Raw genomic sequence first — 19,012 nt, 5'->3', positions numbered from 1 at the left:
CCCATCAGCTGTTGACATCCCTCTGCTCTGCTACCTTTTCTCCCTTCCTCCGGCAGAGAAGCCTTTATCAGCAGCTAGCAAGAAGCTCCTGACCACAGTGTCTCGCCTCATTTCGTATGGTTGCAGGGCTCAAAGCTGCACGTTTCACGTGCAATGACAAAAGCCCTCAAAGCTTCAAATCGGCAGCAACTTGCCTGGGAAGAGCAGGTCAGCTGCTTTGTCTGCAGCGCCAGTGTCCAGGTCTGAAAACATTGGAAGCCTCGCCCAGGAGTGAGGCGTGCAGAGCTTGTTTGGAGCTTGTTTATTTATCCAAGTTTTAATCTCAACAGCATGTTTGAAATGAGGCCTGCGACGCTTCTCTCTGCTGTGGTATTGTGGTTAAAATGAGAAAAGCCTTTTTATCTCTTCCTATCACCCCGACAATGGCCTTTCTTTTGTGTGCAGATGCTGCAGTGTGTTGACAACATCCCTGTTGGTTTCGGGGGAGGATTGAGTCAGCGTTGATGGCACTTTGACCCCCCTCCCCATCTTAAACTCACCTCTAGAGTCGCCTTTCGCATGTACTGCTGTCTTGCTGAGGAACCTCTGTGTCGTCCCTCAGACAGCTGCAGCGGCTCTTGAATCATTAATCCTCTAACCCTCCCACCGCAGGAACCCACATTTGCTTCTTTTTTTTTTGTGCATTCTGGTTGATCGGGGAGCCCGTGAATAAGGAGACATCAGTGCGGGAATCATCTCCATGTCTGGACTTTCTTCTCCACGCCAACCTTCATCTGCACTCGCCCTCTTCCGCGCTCTGGTCTGACCTCTCCGTTGAATAATAGGGCTGCGTCCTTCTTTGAGAGTGTGGGGAGGGTCAGTGGGGGACGTCATTAGGCTGGTCTGTGGTGGTCAGCGTTGTCAGAAGGGGGTTGGGGGTCAGAGAGATTCTTGTTTACAGACTGCATGTGTTTACATTCCTGATGGTGAGCGCCAGCTTTAGAGACTGCTGGAAGTCAAAGGAAATGCTCTTATTCTGCTTAGTAATGGAAAAATCCAACCCAACCTATCAAGGAATCCAGATGAGAAAAGCCAATTTATTTATTCGGTGGGCTCTGGCCAATGCATGCTGGGTAGAAAGTGAGATGACTTCACTGATGAATTTGTGACTGGGCCATGGGAAAACCCTGGTGACCCTCTCCGGTGTTTAATCATCCGCATTGATCCATCAAACATATTGCACTAAAAGCTTATCTTGCTGATTAATGGCAACTACCATTACACCATCCATCATAAAAACATTCACGGATTCAATTTAGGATTATTTGTCCTGCTAATTAATCTGTATATCATCCATAAGTGTTGTAATTTCCTACATATATTGTGTAACCACCTTTAATATCCTACTTTATTTGATACTGGCTCTTACACGTTAATGTATTTTGTCACAGTAGTGGGGAAATATTTTATGAATACCAAAGCAATTTGGGTTTTTAATCTATTTTGAAATTACTTGCAAATTAATTTTGTCTTTGATCCGCCTGTTATTTAAGCAATTAATTGTTGCAGCTCCGCTGGCATTCTGTTCATAAAGAGATAATGAGATCCACAAAATTAAAGGCAAAATTATCCAGTGTGACTATTGCGCTTCCATGGTTGCAATGTCATAACGTGCATGAACGGGATATCCAAGGATCTTTCTGTCGAAAATAAGAAATACACATTTGAATGTAGCATTTTCAAAGATTAACAATTGTTTGTTTAGTTCCAGCAATTTAAAATCTGGGTTAGTGGGTTTTTGCCTCCCTAAAAAGTGCAATAATTGCTAAAAAAAAAAAGCAGTTTCTAATTCATCTGTTGCTTCCGTCCAGGAACGTTGATAAAACCGGTCCTGTGCTGTTCAACCTCCGTTTCCAAAATCTGCTAAAATTCTTCGTCTTCACTATCCAGTCAGATTCAGCCTGCTGGAAAAGCTCTCCGCCCTTCACGTTTTCTGCTGCTCTGATTGAAAGCCAGCTCGAGCAGCGCCGGAGAGGTCATTAAACACTTGATACGTCTGCACCGGTGGCGTGTTTGCGTGCAGCGTTTGTGCCGTCTCAACGCGTCGGGAGGGAGCACGTACCCAGCCAGTGCGTTCCCACTCAACTTCACCTTTCCTAACTTTACTACTTAAGCCTGCTTCACAGCTTACACAGAGAACCATTCACTTTATACCTCAGTTTGACAGGAAACAACTAAAAATATCGCACTTGTGCTGTAATTGCTACATTGCCATCTTTATAGTTGGTACTCTATCTGGTTTAAGCAACCGCCAATGAATGTAATTGCTGTGTGCACAGGGAAGAGTGTCATGTCAGTTAGCCCTGGCTGTATAAATATAAGGTACACAGCTAGACTATGTGCCACCCATCCCACATATAAAAGGTGCTGCACAAGGACAAGTAGTCATGAACAGAGGAGGGTAAATGGCAGGAACATTGGGAAACCCCTTGAAAGGTGCAAATTAATTTCTTGTTGCTTCATCTCTTAATTGGAAACGGCTACAAGTCACGCTGGGTTATTGTGAGTGTGTGTCTCAGACCTCTGACTCTGGGCGTGTGTGTCATGTCGCTCTCTCTTTGCGCTCTTGTAGCATTGCTCCGTGATTCACCTAATTGCTGTAATAACTGTTTTTCTTCTGAAGGTGGTCCGGAGGTCCGTGAGTCACAGTCTATTAGGGCCGACCCAAAGAAAAGGCACCAGATGCCTGGTCTGTGAGCAAAATCACAGACAATGTGCATTATTTACAGACCTTGAGCCCGACAAATGTTTTATAAATGACACCAGGTGAGTCGGCCCGTTCTTGACTCCCGAACTGGGCTCCTCGTCACTTTGTTCTGTCGAACCCAACGCGACCCAAATGCACATTTGTTATATATGAGTGTTTGTTTAAAAGGTGCTCAATATGTGTCTTTTGAGGGCCGGACTCATTACCTTTTCAGCGTTCTCTAACATCAGATTTGGCCACCAGGGAGCTTCATTTTGCCTTCCTGCACATGCATCATGGAGTTTCAGGACTAAAACAGGACAGTTGCATGTAGATTAGGATGCATTTTATTCTAGATTTTGTGACTCTCTCTTGCCTCTCTTGTACACTACCGACCCTTATCCCTTAATTGAGTGATAATGATAACGACCAACAAAAGTAGGACTTATTCAAAGGAACTCAGCCACGTTGGGAAGAGGGTGAGGACATTTGGGCAAATTTAATATGTTTCTGCAGCTAACACAAGTTTTCTCTCTTTGAACTGCTTTTCCCTTCTCGCAGGGATTAATCTGAGGCTTGGTGGTTTGTGGACATCAGCAGGGAGGGGTCCGGCGTTTTGAAGCTGTGATCACAGTTACTGAAAGCACAAGATCAGTCAGCGGTCGTGATTCCTAAACCTTTAGAGTGTGTGAAGGATGAGTGTAAATATCCCCAATGCAAGCAGTTGATATTTTTATTTACAACTTTTTAGAGTCACGCTGACCTGCCAACAGTGTGTTCCTTCATTAGCTCGGGGGGATCTAGGCGAGAGGTGGGGGGCGAATTTTGTGTGAATGTTGACATCTGCATTTCATCAAAACCATTTTTTTTTTCTTGAGGATGGTTAGTCTGCTGCCCTGCACACCTTAGACACACACCTTTTCCCACAGTGTCCTGTAATAATGTTGCAGCAGCACGTCCTTTCTGCAACCTCGTCCTCGCCGCTTAATGAAGGCAGAATTCCGACACCACGATTGTTTTCCACGTGTTTTCCTCGTTATTAAGTGAGCGATAGACCTTTCCTTTTCACAACTGCCCACCTTGGCTCATAAAGGCTGGGTCTTGTTGGTCTGAAAGTCAAAAAGAAGAGAATAAAGCAACGCTTTCAGGACGCCTTGTTTGTTTTCCCAGTAATTTGTTTTTAATTCATCGTCGTGACATCAGACGGGTCAATTTGATTAAAATCAATACGGGAGGCGCTGGCGTCCTTCAGACCCTTTGCTGCTTGCTTCCTAAATGAATTACCCTGACCTTAACTCCATCCTGCTGAGCCACAACCATAAGTATAGTGTAAGTGTGGTTCTAAAATGGATAATTACACACTTGTTCCTTTGTAATTACTCGCAGTTTGACAAACACCGTAAACCCAAGAGCACCTTTTTTATGGAGTTGAACCCAGCACCCTTCCTCACCCACCAAGGAGCCATTGAACATGATGGATTTCATCTAAAAACGCATCTGTCTAAAGACTCTTTTATCTGTGCTGTGGAGCAGCAGCTCTTCTGAAGTTGCACCAGATCATCCTGGCAGGAAAATGCAGCCGAGCACTTCAGCCCTGGCCGGCCGCAGGCCCCTCCGATGCCTAGTTTTGGCCCATTATTCTGAAGTTGTCTCTGGGCAGTGCGAGGAAAGCTACACCTATGGGTGTCCCGGCCCCGCTCGGTCTATTTCTGTATCAGAAGGAAAGGTGATGGGTTTGTTGGGGGGGAGTTTGGGGCAAAGCAAACAGCGAAGGTCTCAACACTCAAAGCAAACACTACCCCATGTTTGAACTACACACCTTGAGCCCTACAGTTCTCCCACACACTCGCGCGCTCCCCTCTCAGTCCTATTCCTTCTAACACCCCCTTTTTTCTTTTTTTTTTGGCCCAGTTAAATACACTGCTTATCCCAGGACCTGCCCATAAATCAGACAGGAAAAGCACCTACGACAAGGTCTCACCGCCGCGGCGTGCAGATTTTAGCCGGCAGCTCGGATTTACGCTTTGGGGATTATGATAGCATAAATAAACAAATGGCCTCTCAGAGTAACATTAGCTGGCAAGATTAAGAAAATTTAGATCTCGTTTATGTTTCTCCTCACAGCAAACCTGTGGAACTGTGTCGAGTCGGGAGTGTGCGGTGTTGCGTTTAGGGACGCGGAAGTTTGACACCTGGAGGAAAAACGAAGGTTTTTCAGCCAGACAAGAGAATGTAAATCAATTTAAGGGAGAAAGACAACGTTCATCATTACTTATCTGATTTGGTTTCATCCAACAATGGATTTGAAATTCTGAAAAAGGTCGGGGGGTTTGCTCGCACACTTGTGCTGTTGGAGGCTTTGAACTACTCCAGACGTTGCCCAATGTCTCTCTTCTTCTATGGTTTTGTCGGTTTGAATCTGTTTATTCATCCTTGTCTTGAGCGCCAGCTCCGTCTCCCACTGCCTTAACTTGTTCCCGACAACTTTGATTCCCAAACACAAAAGAATGAAAAGAACACCGGGTCCATAATCTTTTCATTTTGGACACGAGTCAATGACGAAGCCAGTGAATAAAGTGCTCCTCTTTTTTCCTCCAGAGTTCAGGGGATTGTCCTCAGTATTGAACCAAAGGCTCTATTGATTCTGACATGTTTATTTCCACAGGCGTGCTGGTTTTCCTACAAGGTTTTGTTGTCCGTGTGGTCGTTGGGAGAAGTCCCAGTAATTTGTATCCTTTCATGGATGTGGACTTTTGCAGTCTCAATTTGTGTTTTATTTCCTGTAGCTCAAGAAAAGGCAGTGGGAATGTTCCAGGATTAGTGTTCGCTCCTCACCGATGGCTTTGCAAATCACTTTGCATGCTTTTTTATTTTCTTTATCACTTCTGGGAGTGGCCAGGGTGCAAGCGTTACTGGCAGGAAGACACAGATAGTGAAGATTTACACCCCTTGCGGATTCGAAAAGGACTTTTTCCACAGTCTGTTACGTCATTTCACTGCTAACATGGAGGCTTTTGTGCACCCGGACTGGGGAGTGTGTGTTTCGAAATCTCTCGTTGAGACAAAGAGAGATCCTGCTGCTGATAAATTTAAGTGACGCTCCAGAAGCTGACTTTAATAACGAACGTAAAAAAGGGAGTTTGCCTTTCTGTTCCAATGAATATTAATTTAGAAAGCTGACGGAAAAGTCTCGTGATTAATGACTCCTGTATTGAAAAACACTTCCTCAATTGACCCCTCTGCTTGGAATCCATCTGTGAGGATACAAACACCCACCCCAGGGAATTCCCATTGTTCCTACATAATATAGATCCATACGTGGATGTAGAGTCCCAATTTATCAATAGAGAAGTTTAGAATGTTACAGTTGCTACATTTTATAATGATTGAACACAAACTTAAATCACGAACATATACAGTTGTTCTTGAATCTAAAAATGCAGCATTTATTAACAACATGAACAACATTTCAAACCCCATAATATTCACCTCGGTGAAAGAACAGCCCCATAATGGGATGATTTCATAGGATGTTTTGTGCCTTGTGCACTCCGAGTATCCTGATTTCCACGCCAGACGTCATCGGGATGAGGTGGGGATAGGAAACGGGTTAAGCTCCGGGTTTTAAGTTGCAGGTCGTTTCCCTCTGGAATCAGTTGGCTCCTGCAGAGGGATCATGATGGGACTGGATATTGGAAGCTAAGTAAACCTTGTTAAAATGCCCTTCTTCCATGTGCAGGGGGGTAATCCTAAACACCTGGGCTCGTTAAATGGGATTGTGCTGGATTAGGGGCTCCATGAGGTGAACCCGATAGTGCTTCTGGATGATTCCATTCCTTTTCCGATGTGTTTTCACCTGTCCGGCAGCAACAACACATGATCAAAAACACCATTTGATCCTGACTGAGCCTTGTTTGCAGTTCGGTGGAAGGTGCGCACGCGCGTGTGTGCACGTGTGCGTGGAGGGAAAAATAACTTCACCAGCCGCGTGTTTGCACTTTCATCCCAGATATTTTGATTTCCGAGATGTCAGGGGAGGCAGAGAGGCATCAACCAGCTTGACTCGTGTCAGGGATCAAATATTAAGCTAGTTTTATTCAATGAGCTCTAAATGTCGTAGCCAGCGTCCAACCTGCTGAGTCGCGTGTAAAACCCCGGATAAGTTGAAGAAGGTGGCTAAAAGAGGGATTCATGAATTCATAAATGCCTCGTGTGTCTTTTTTCCATGTCTAGATGTGGACGAGTGTGCAGAGGGGCTTGACAACTGCAGCATTGACGCCATCTGCCAGAACACCGTGAAGTCGTACAAATGCATCTGCAAGTCGGGCTACAAAGGAGACGGCAAACACTGTGAAGGTAAAGATGGAGCTGCTGCCCGTGTCCTCGCCCGTGGCCGCAGACGCAACACAACGTCGCGGTGCCGCGCAGCCAATGACGCATTTCTCCACCGCTTTGCTTTATGGCTGCGAATAGAAGCCTCTGAGCCCATAACACACCATTAATGTAAATCATCGGGTTCGCGACGCTACTGAAGAAGCAGCAGAGACGCGGGAGAACATGCGGATGGAGAAAGCGGAGAGCCAGGTGCAGAGCTCTTTGTGACTAGATGCAATAAAGCGGTTAATTCCCTACACATGTTAGAGGAGGGAATTAAGACGGCGGCTCAAACGGCAGTCGGAGGCCCTGCTGAGCAGTCAGGAATATTTCCACAGCCAGAGGCTGAGACTGTCAGGATTGCTCTGTTTTTCTTGCCCTTTCACCGTGCCCAAAGCCTCTGGATAGTTATATCCCGCAATTTTTATTAGTGTTATTACAAAACCATATTTCACAATGTCATTTTTTCCTCACTGTTATTATTCTTTCATTTACTTGACCAACTGTTTTACGTGGCCCTGTGCCGGCAGGTCATAAAAGTCTGAATCTGGAGTGAAGTATGCGAGAGTCTGGCTTTCCGTTGAACTTTCTGATGGGTATTAAAAGAGGATCATAGCTGAAATTCAAGAGCGGCAGTAAAACACAGAGTTTTTGTGCCTTTTGAAGATCCGCACAGCGCCGAGGCACCTTACTGTTACAAGTGGACAGCAGGAGGAATAAATATGATGATGGTTTTTAAAAAACAACTTAATTTTGACTTGATTTAAAGGTCACGTTTACACAAATAACTGATCCTTTAAGTTGGAAAATCCTGGTTTATTTACAATAATCAGGATTGAAATGAAATGAAATGATGGCTACTTTCAGCAATCAAGGCCTGTTTTTGTTAAGATTTAAATATTGCTTTGTTTGTTTCAACCAAGGGATAAAATGGGGAAATTTTAGTTCAAAGTCGGCACAATCGGACAATGAGAAACACATGCTCTGGATTTAAGAGCGATTCTTTTAAGATCTCCGCAGCATTGAGTGTGTTCCTTTCTCTCTCATTCTTGTCCAAAATCGGGAATTCTTTTAGATTTGGTGCACATGTTCACTTGGAGAAGTGAAGATTAAATTTTTATGCAAATTTTTGACATAACTCTAGAAGTCATCATGGTTTTTTTTATCTAGCTGAACTCTTGTTTTCAGTGTTGGGTCACATTATTGCACATTTATTAGCTTTTGCTATTGCATAGAATTGGCCTTATCTAATAAATCCATGTCTTTATTCATTTTTCGGATCTCCAGAACTTAAAAAACAGAACCTCAGAGGTCGCCTGGGTTCTGCTGTGGCTGTCGGAGCTTCTCATTCTGTTCCTAAAGGATTTGAGCTATATTGTGCCGCAAAATCAATAAACCACGATTAAATCCGCAGTTTATTTTAAACGAATAAAGAGAGAATTTGTAAAGACAATTCCAAAGCTGTTGGAGGAAAATTGCCTCTCTGTTGCCTCTTGGTGGGTGTTTTCAGGCTGGGAGAGGAGATGCGACGGCCGATTGTCTGCTCTGATCAGGGACTGACAGGGATGAGAGGAAAGGAGTGAGAGCCTTTCTTTTTCTGTCCCATCACTTCTCTGTTGAGACCAATTAAGCCCCGGCTGAGACAGCCTCAAACAGGGGCTGAACGACCGCGATCATCGTCCCTAAATGGGCCAGTAAGTGCCGGGTAGAAGAGCACTGCCTTCTAAAACCTCCTCGTCTGGGTCTCCTCAGTGTGGCCCCCCAACAGTCATCATAACCGTAACAGACAACTCGGCTCAGGCTGTCACGCTGATCTTCAGCCCATCTGTCTGACTCCCGTTCCTGTGCCCCCGTGGTTCCACTTCACAGATGAACTGATGGGATGGATCGATCTTCTGTTATGATGGCTGATGTTTTAAGTACTGGACCAGTCGTCCCCCAGTCCCAACAATATCACAGTTTCTGGCAGCGTGTCAGAAAAATTCAAATCTTGGCGACAACTTAAGCAGATTGGCATCATTTCATATTCAGAAGCTATTTGCATCCCGCCTCCACCCTCAATTCTATTTCGGTCTGACTGAATATCACTTCTGTCGTCATTCTGCCTTTATATTCTCTGCTGTCACCCGAAGGGCAGCAGGTTCACAAATGAACAGTCCAGCTTAATATAACTTATTGTTAATGCTGCCTAATATGACTTGACCTTGTTAATGTGTCCATATGGCTGTTAACATGCACTGCGGCGCCCAGCCTCACTAAAATGAGTCTGGTCCCTGCCGTCCCTCGGTCGCAGCCCCCCCTCAGGGGGTTTAATATACTGGAAATCTTTTGATAGTTAGTTACATTAGGTTTTAGGGTGAACAAGAAGCTTTTTTTTTTTTAAGTTGTTTTTGTATTTTAACAAAACCAATTTCCAGAGTTGAAAAAAAACTGTATGACTTAAATCGTGAAGCTTTTAACACCAAAATATTAAGCAGAGTGCTGGCACACACCCGTGTTACATCTGACCTGCCTAATTACCAGCTGTTGTTTTGTACCTTTGTATCCCACAAGAGCTTGTCAGAGAAAATTAACGATAATTAGCGATTAGCTAAAAACAAGACTAATGAATTTTTCTACAGTTTTAATAAACTGCATTTTAACATTTTGGGAACTTCTGCAAGGATGCATAAGTACTAAAAAAATATGTTAAAATGGAGCATATGTATCTGTAAAAAAGGTTTTCTTTTAGGATTAAACTAATAATAACTCAAGTATAATTTAAGTCACACAGATAAAAAAACCTTGGCTGGTAAACTTTTCTTTGCCCGCTATTGATATTGATTTTTTTTTTTGTTCTCCCCTAGAACAAAATAAATAAATGCGTTTCTTTGCCGAGTCTGTTTCAAAAGAGAGCTCGCCTTCACATTCTCTTGCATCTTTTCCCTGCAGATGTAGACGAATGTGTGACCGAATACAATGGAGGTTGTGTCCACGAGTGCATCAACATCCCAGGAAACTACAGGTGCACGTGCTACGACGGGTTCCGCCTGGCCCACGACGGACACAACTGCCTGGGTGAGTGACCTTTTCTCATGAAACAATAGCTACGCCTGATCTAGCTTCATATATACACACAAGGAAAATGTGCAACGCATTTAGCAAGTGGATTCAGTCTCTGTGACCTCCATGACCTCCAGGCCTGATATAGTTTCCCGTGGTTATTGTTTCACCTGTTTGCCGTTTGTATTGTCCTACAACAGAAACTGCTATTAAAACATTCTGAAACAACGGATACGATGTTCAGCAGAGGGCTGCTAAACACAGACTCCCTCTACCCACACAGGCTTTCCAACCATCGTGCAGTCGCTCATCTTCCATTCTTTTTATTTTTTAAATCTTCCACGTTAGACCCCGCTGCTTCTCAGAAATCGCCCACCTCCTGTTTTCCACCTCCGTGTGAGGCAATTCACTTGATACTGAAGGTGAGAGAAAGGTAGCTGGCAACTTGCTGAAATAGACTGTACATTCAGGTAACCCTAAAGCTGAAAAACATTAATAGCGCAGTGAAGTTTTTAAAAGGGGAAGCACGCGAAACGACTGCAGATCCGGCTTTCTGGGATGGGGAACACGTCTTCGGATCAATGAGTTCCGACTCCACCCATTCTGTCTCTTACTGTATTTGCCTGTTTGGAGCTACGATATGATGTAGGGCTATTTTCCAAGCCATTTAGCAACAGCGTCAGCAGCGCGTGCATCATTTGCCACGCTGGGGATCGGCTCCTGCTTAGCGTGCAGGTGTGTAATTGCAATCTGTGGCTGTGCAGCTGCTGCCGTAGCAACAAACGGCGGTACCAATCGATCCTTTTGACACAATTTGTCTTGAAAATACACACATCATCAAACAAACTCTCGAGATTTTGAAGTTTTTCTGTAAAGCTTTTTTTCCCCCTTGAAATTACCAACGAGATGGAGACGTAATGAGAACAAGTATTTTCTTTGTTAAGTGTCAGAATAAGGACAAGCGGAGATCAAACAGATCATCCTGCTGTCTTAGGAAGTTTAAAGACTTAAAACTTTGACTCATTCCGCCACACTGCTGAGGAGACAATTCTCAGCCCAAACACGAGGGAGGGGAGAAAAAGGTAAAATCGAGGTTTCAAGTTAAGGCCTCAGCTTCCTCTTTCTGGTCTAAGCTCCTTTTGGCCCCTGAGAAAAGATTAGTCCCCGTGGCCCTGGAGAGGAGAGCAGCTCAGCAGCCGGTTCCCAGACGGGGTCAAACCGTCAGAGCCCTTATAGAACAGATGTGCCTGAGGCTGCAGAGGAGGAAGCTCTGACCTGATCCTCGCAGGTTCAAACTGAGTTTAGAATCTGAGATCTGAACTTTGGGATAGTGGAGGAGGAAAAACACCTTTTAGCTTCGCCTTAAGTGACGGTTTGGTTAAATCATTTAAAGTTAAATGTACTGTATTGCATTTGCTCAAGATTTAATTATTTGCAACACTCTTTCAGACTTGGAGCATCAATTTCTCATGGTCATCGTTTTTTTAAACTGCTTCATGCGTTGTGCACGTTAACTCTATAGCTCTCGGCTCTCGGGACACACCTCTGTGTGTGTGTGTGTGTGTGTGTGTGTGTGTGTGTGTGTGTGTGTGTGTGTGTGAGACCATCACCTCAGGGACGTATCTCTGGCCATCGCACATGCGTCCTTGTCAACATCTCCTTTTTTCGCCTGACGTGCCGCATGGCTCCTTGTAATTGGCTGCGTTGGCGGCATAATGACATTGGGCGGTGGCGGAAGGCAGCAGAGCGTGAAGCAGAACACTGCCTGGTGAGCTGCACCGGGGACGCTCTGGTTTCTGAGGTCGGCCCTACACCTCACAAAGATGTCAGAGTCAGTACGGGGGAAGCAGAGCAATATCACAGCACACTGCCCCCGTCTATGTGGAGTGAGATGTCACTCGCTGTATAATTTACCTCACGGGGAGCTATTGTAGCCGAGCCGAGCTGACTGAAGAGGAGAAGGGAAGCGTATGAAGGGCTTGATCATATCCTTTCTAACCGTCCTGACTGTTTTATTAGCAGAGGTGAAGGAGGGATGATTTTTAATCACTGCGGCTCTTTGATGTTGAGACTGTAAAGGTCTTTTAGAGTCTTAGGAAAAACAGAAGAATCAATGTCACTTTAATCCAGAACACACATCCTCTTTACAATGAAAACCAGATGCAGGAAAGCTATTAGTTCCCCACTGTAGCGCGGTCGTTCCCACATTTATGACCTGCGTGTTTTGTTTGAGGTCGTACAGAGACCCTCTTATCATTGCTAGTTCATTAAACTTTCTAAAGTAGCTCAAAAAAATCAAAAGCACTTCCTTTTCTTGAAACCACAAATCACAACATTTCACTTCTGTCTTGAATTAAAAGGCACAAATAAGGATATCCCCTATGCTCCCAGTAAGTGGAAATACCACTATTGAATGCGGCCAATGTAACAGATGTTCCACAGAGTGCCATCATACTTTAGAGCGTGCTTTTTTTGGCCTGGCATTAATTATGCACAGCTCTGTCGTGCTCCCCTCCTGGGTTCTGCAAGTGCTGCCTCGCAGACCGTGTTCTTTGGATATCTATCGACCAGCACTGATTGGGTTTGTACTGACTTAGCACAGCTTAATTCTCTGCAGTCTGCGGGGACACGGATGCCCTTTTAGTCTGACCTTCCCCAAAGACGAAACTTGATCTGTTACACAAATCAACAGCACAAATGTCATTACGGATTTGAAATGGCGCTCGAGCAGAATTGCTTTGCGCTAGCAACAAATAAAAGGCCTCATCAGTTAACACAGTCGCGCTTTGGTAAAGCGACTTTGTTGTTTCTGAACACATCTCCATGCGAATCCCCCCCGTCCCCGTCCCGTCCCGCTGTTGCGTCCCTGCTCTTGTCTCTCTAGGGGATTATTTGGAAAGGTTGGCTAATCAGGTGTTTCAGAGCAATTTATTACTGACCAGGTCCTGATGTGAGCGAGTGCCACCAAGTTTCTGGGCATTTCTTTTTCTTAATTTAAATATGCAAAAACACTTCCATATGTAAACATATAACTCATCTCCAGTTAAAAGCTCTTGCTGAGCAGAGGCACTTTATACTGCCATCATTAACCCCTGAAAAATATGCAAGACGGAGCCAAATAAATATTTTTTTGCGTAACTCCGGAGGAGCTAAAGCCAAACATTAATCCCCGACACTTTTCTGGCACAGAGGCAAACGCCGTGATGTCTCCCCAGTTAGCAGTCACTTTGTGGTTAAAGGACGTTAAAAAGGAGTTAAGGGACGGATTTAAGATTGGGGCTGGCTTCTAAAGGCTGTATCCGCACTCGCTCTTCTCTCTGGATTGTTCAGTCCCATCCACCATGAAATGAACAATTCCAGCTGAGCCCACTGGCAGGGCTTTGAGGGAAACTCAAGCCTGAGATTGGCCTTAGGGGCGTTAGCAGTAGCAGAGCGGGAGCCGTCAGCGCGGGGGCCTCTTGACTCCTCGCCATCCAGACTCTGCACCCAAACACTCATCCTTGAATTTTGCTTTTTAACTACTTCCAGACTCGTTATTGAGGAGCAGAGAAAACGTGATCTTGGTTTCATTCAGGACACAACTTAAGGAAAAGAAACGGTTTCCATGGAGACATTCCTGAAGTTAAAACTCTCTGTTCTCTATCTAAAGGTTTCCGTTTGTTTTTAATGCAGCAGTGTAAAGATTTGCTCACTGATGATTTATCATTGAAATGCCTGGAGGACATGAAGTACTAAGAATTTATTTAAAGCGTTCTCCTTGTTCCCCTGCATTTATGAGGGGGAAACAGCTGTATTTAGGAGGCTGTATGTTTGTTTCTTCTAACCATGGGAATGTTTGAACTTTTACATTAGCTTAAGATTAAGGACATGTCACTGCTCCATTGTTCTGGCAGGACAGTCCAATTCTGCATCACTGCTCATTTATGTTGGTATCAGAGTCGTTGTGTCACTGAACTGGAGTTGAAATGCTATAATCCTGCTTTTAAAGATCCAAGAGCGTTTTAATTGGAGCTGGCCGTGCGTGTGTCGCTCCTCCCTGGCCGGTGCCTGTTCACCTCCCGCGACAGAATGTCCAGCCGTGCCGTCCACCTACTGCCCTGCCGCCTGGACCTACACATGGCTCTGATTTGTTGCCTTATTAAAGTTGTGCCTCTTTAACTCCTGCAAATGAAACGCCAAAAGAGGCCAGTGTCCGTCCACTCACCTCCTTGTCTCTGGTCTTTCTCGACCACAGAGCCGGTTCTGTTTGATCCAGACAGAAGCCAAGCTGTGGGGTAAATGCACGGACAACTTTGATGACAGACAGCAGCGGTCTCTCACTCCCCCCATACAGCCCTCATAATAAAGAGAGAGGGCCCCTGGATCGGTAATAAACGTCACTGAACTTTTAAAAGAAATGAGTGCAAAAGTGTTGAGCATTCCTCCGAAAGAAGGGTTGGGGAGTTTCTGTAAGGCAATGACCATGTTTACATGGCTCTACGGCTCCGCGCAAGGCCAAATGTTATATATACAGTCAAGGCTATCTGAGAAACCAGAGGACATGGCCTCTGCAAACACAACCAATCTCTTAATCTTCCTCGTTTGAACCTTCCTTTTCCCTTCGTCTCCTCCAGTGCTGCAGGGACAGAGCAGAGACACGTCTCCTTTTTTCAGAAGTGAGGCAGCCCTTTTAACTTGATTAAGACTTCCCCCCCCCATCCCCCCCACCCTCTCAAGAGAATTTTTAAAAAATGTTTTAAGTCCAAATAACACGAGCACTTTTTCTGGCTATGCCAGATCCCCTTTCCGCTTGGAAATATTTGCTTTGGACGCCAGCCTTGCCCAGCACACAACACAGGCAATTATGGGAGCTATTTAAACAAGGGAGATCTCCTGACAGGCGACGCCTCATTTGGAGGGATGAAGGAATCAGGAAATGAAACCTTCAGTGATGCGCTGAGGGTATGGAAAGAGAATTCCCCCGAGCCCGCCGACGCTGGTTGCGTTTCTCATGGGCGCATGTGTTGAGAACCGCTGTATTTGTGCAGCCTTTAGCTTGTCGAGTTGTCGGGGTTTGTGTGAAACCTGTGCGTCGAGACGTGCGCAGGATTCTACAGCTCGCCAACAGTTTATCTGCAAAGGTGCAGCTATAGTGTGTCGGCAGCTTTCATCAGCTCAGAGGTCTGCTCTCCGCTGCTGCCGCTTTTATGATAGAGAGATCAGAGCTCGGGGGTCAACGCAGCGTCTCCCCGCTGGTTTTTTTTTTTTTTCTTTGAGTGAAAAGTTTTCCGAGCAGGATTTGTTCCTGGGAATGCGCTGCCTTACCTGTCGGCTGAGTGATGCTTGTCCTGTTGACCTCAACTGACACGGCGCATTGTTTTAAAGGAAAGAGACAGATGCAGAGATGGGGTGTGAGAGCAGGACAGCAGACTTGGCACAGTGACAAAGTGCTGTGTGCCGCTCACTCACACTTTATCTGAACCCCGGAGGGTTCCGTCTGTCAGCACAGCACAGTCCTCTGTCCCTTAATGACTTCGCTAAATCTACATGTTTCTGCATTTTAGTGGGAAAAGAAGAGCGAGTGAAGTTTAATTTCAAACTCTGCTGGGCTGAGAATTCCCCAGAAAGGAAACTTAATCTTGAGGCCTTCTCAGACTGGACAAATAGACAGTAAATTAGTTTCGCATGATGGTTTATTAAAAAAAAGGCTTGTGTATACAGCAGATTATTGGTGCATTGAGCAGAGGGATGGATAAGTTTCAGCGTGGTCGGTAGTGAGGGACAAAGCCCAGGTCTCCGGGGGAAGAGGGAATATGAAGTGTCACCTTCAGATCCACAGTGAAGTCACGCACAGGGAAGGCCACTATGGAAGTGAAAACTAGCAAAAGTCACCTCTCTTGATGGGAGAGACTATATGAATATCGAGAGTTTCATAGAATTTAAATACTAATTTGCATGCCTTCCTTATGAAGCCCTGGTCTATATCAGTGGAAATGAAGGCAGCAACTGTTTTGGGGGCAGCTTCCTGTCTCTTGCCTGGTGGCAGGACAAGTCCTCAGGCAACACCTTTGTAAATTCTCTGCCTTTGCATGGATCTGAAGTGGATTCACATGGTGGCTGGTTACCCTTCTGCCCCCTCCTCTACTCTTTCCATCTGTGCCACCACCCCCACCCACAGCAGCACCTCTTTCTTCACTCTCGCTGCATTCCTCCCGTCATAATGGGTGACAGACACTCGTCATCAGCAGGTACTCTGGACCAGATGGATCAGGTTTCCCACTTGTCAGGAGATTGTGCTGCCTGTGCATTTTTATGGCTTAGAGCTGCACGGATGGAGGATTCTAGTGCAAACCAACGTGCTGCCATGTTGGGCAGCCTTTGAGACTTGTGCTGATTGATTGTTCGAAAAGAAAAGCTCTCGATGCGTGATGTCAGATAATGATTGTTTATAAAGCTCTTCTGGATAGCTGGACTCTCCCTTCAGCCTCATTAGTATTGATCGGACTGCAGAACGTTTGTCATTTCATCACATTCTGTTATTTTCTGTCTCTTTTCTCTGACAGATGTGGACGAGTGCTCGGAAGGCAACGGTGGATGTCAGCAGATTTGTGTCAACATGATGGGCAGCTACGAGTGCCGCTGTCGAGAGGGATTCCTCCTGAGCGACAACCAGCACACCTGCATCCAAAGACCCAAAGGTGGGGCACAGAAGTTGTACCGCATGTGTTGTCCCCTCACATACAGAGGTTTGAGCACAGTACTAGGCAATTGAAGCACCGTTCGACCTTGGATATGTGTGACCACGGCAACCCGGAAGGTAAAAACGGTGTCGCGATGCCTTTGGCACAGTAAATCTCATGCATGCCAAAGGCAGCGCTGTTATTTTGCCCTGGTTTTGTCAGTCGCACATAGAGCACCTTGGGTGCACAACCCTGCAGTGAAGATGACCCTGCTGTCAGGTGCATTTATTGCATCGGAGCTGGCGCAGTGGTGGCAGCCCACTCTGTCTTCTCTGTCTGACCTGCACACCTGAACACAGCCGGTGACTCTCAAACGCGATTTTGGTCAGTTATGTATGAAAATTCACATTCAGGGTGAGGTCACAACCCTTAAAACCAAAACAAATGAATTCTTCTCAGCATGGAGGGCAGTGCTGTCTCTATCATGGCGACAGAAGCCTGGACTCACGCTGGCCCTGCGTTTACAGTCCCTGAAATGTTCTTGCTAACGTCCACTGTACCATCTAACACAATGATTCTTCTGTCTTCTTGTCAGTTATTGTAACAGTTTGCCATAATAACCCCTCAATGAGTGGGCATGTTTTTATGCAAAAACATTCATGAGGTGCTTTACATGCAATGTTTTGCATGAGTGGATGCAGGTTTGTGGAGATGTGGGCTACGCGTGAGCTTCACATGCACATATTTTAAAGGTGATTCCTATATAAGGGAATTCTGCACTTTATGTGGTGCATTCACCTCATCTTCGCAGCTTCTATTTCCTACATGCAGTCTTTTTGCAAACGAGACTATGGTTCTTGAGAATTTCTTTTGATGCACTGTGCTGGTTTCTACTAAGAATGGGATCAGTCCTAACAGGCCTAAATGAAAGCCAGGAAAAAGGTAAGTAGGTGTCTGCAGTCTGGAGGGGGGAGGTGGAGAGGAGTAACCTCTTTGTTTTTCCTCCCACTCTTTCAAATTGAACCAATATAGCGCTTGGCAGCATTTTAAGGTATTGGTGGTATGAGAGTGGCCTGCAGGGGACTGTGAGTAGAGAAAACAATTAAGGATGTACCCTCTGGCAGGCACACCTCGTGTTTATTGAGCATTCCTGTGGGATGGAGACGTGACAGGAGAAGGTTCAGAGCCAAGTTGCCCTGATGCTAATTCATCAGATGCTGTTCTCTTTTCTTTTTTACATTCTTGCATTTGGAACATCGCTACCACATTTAAAGGCAAAGTTAAGCTGGTGTGAATGACGTTTGGGATCCCTTCTGAAGATATTATCATTTTCATACCATTTTCTCGTGAAACGCCTACCCACACCACCTTTACCTGCTAAAAGATCTTTGGATTTGTATTTTAACTATAGAGATTTTGTCATTATTATTTTGTTCTCTGTCTCACAAAGCCATGGAAGGAAATTAATAGCTATTCTCACTATGACTGAGCACAGTTGTGTGTATTTACACTTGATCATTTTGTCCTCTAAAGCACCTAGGGACCATCTTGATTGTAACAGATGCTCCACACCACAGTTAAATTGAACTGAATTGGATACAGTCCAGTATCTGAGCGTCTCATCATCTCTGTCTTCCTGATCCCTCATCTCTCCTTTGTCAGATAACTGCTCGTTCTGGGAGTCATTAAACTGTTGTGATGGTAAATAGAGGATCTTGGATGTCTGGTTTATGAGATCAGGCGGGCCTGGTGAACTGTCAGTGTTTACGTTTCATAAACGCAGTGTTATTTGAGCCGACTGCAACGCTGGATCTTGTGTTTCACCATCAGTGAATATGCTGTCAACAGCTGACTGTGATCACCTGCACTCCCCTCCCTTTTCTGCATAAACGTCTTCAACTTTTCTCTTAATTGTTTCCAAATGAGCGATTTGAATTGAATCGAATCGTATCGCATTGTTATTTTTTGAGAGGCAGTCGGGAAAAACTGCTCATCTGTTTATTGTTATTGCTCGTATTACAACCGCGTATTACTGAAGTGAAATGGAATTCACATGGAAGTGCCTGGTTGAATAATCGGCAAAACCCTACAGCAGTGTTGTGAATATCACTGTTCTTGCTAAGTGAAAAACAATTACACACAGGTGGCTCATGGAAAAGACAATTTTTCAGAAAATTACATCTGATATAATCACCCAGCTAAGTCACTTTAA

At 45.1% G+C, this 19,012-nt stretch overlaps 1 protein-coding gene across 3 annotated transcripts in view; it reads left to right on the top strand.

The window, feature by feature from the left end:
* The window catches only part of scube3 (signal peptide, CUB domain, EGF-like 3), a 53,691-nt gene that overhangs the window by 5,188 nt on the left and 29,491 nt on the right, over window positions 1-19,012 (top strand). For all 3 annotated transcript variants that reach the window (XM_057041432.1, XM_057041431.1, XM_057041430.1), the window contains exons 2-4: window positions 6,959-7,081; window positions 10,031-10,156; window positions 16,684-16,818. In XM_057041432.1, coding sequence (XP_056897412.1) covers window positions 6,959-7,081; window positions 10,031-10,156; window positions 16,684-16,818 — 384 coding nt within the window. The remainder of the gene's footprint in view (window positions 1-6,958; window positions 7,082-10,030; window positions 10,157-16,683; window positions 16,819-19,012) is intronic.

Source organism: Takifugu flavidus, chromosome 8 (genome assembly GCF_003711565.1).
Source record: "Takifugu flavidus isolate HTHZ2018 chromosome 8, ASM371156v2, whole genome shotgun sequence".
NCBI classification, from domain to species: Eukaryota; Metazoa; Chordata; class Actinopteri; order Tetraodontiformes; family Tetraodontidae; genus Takifugu; species Takifugu flavidus.
This window is presented reverse-complemented; position numbering and strand designations above follow the sequence as displayed.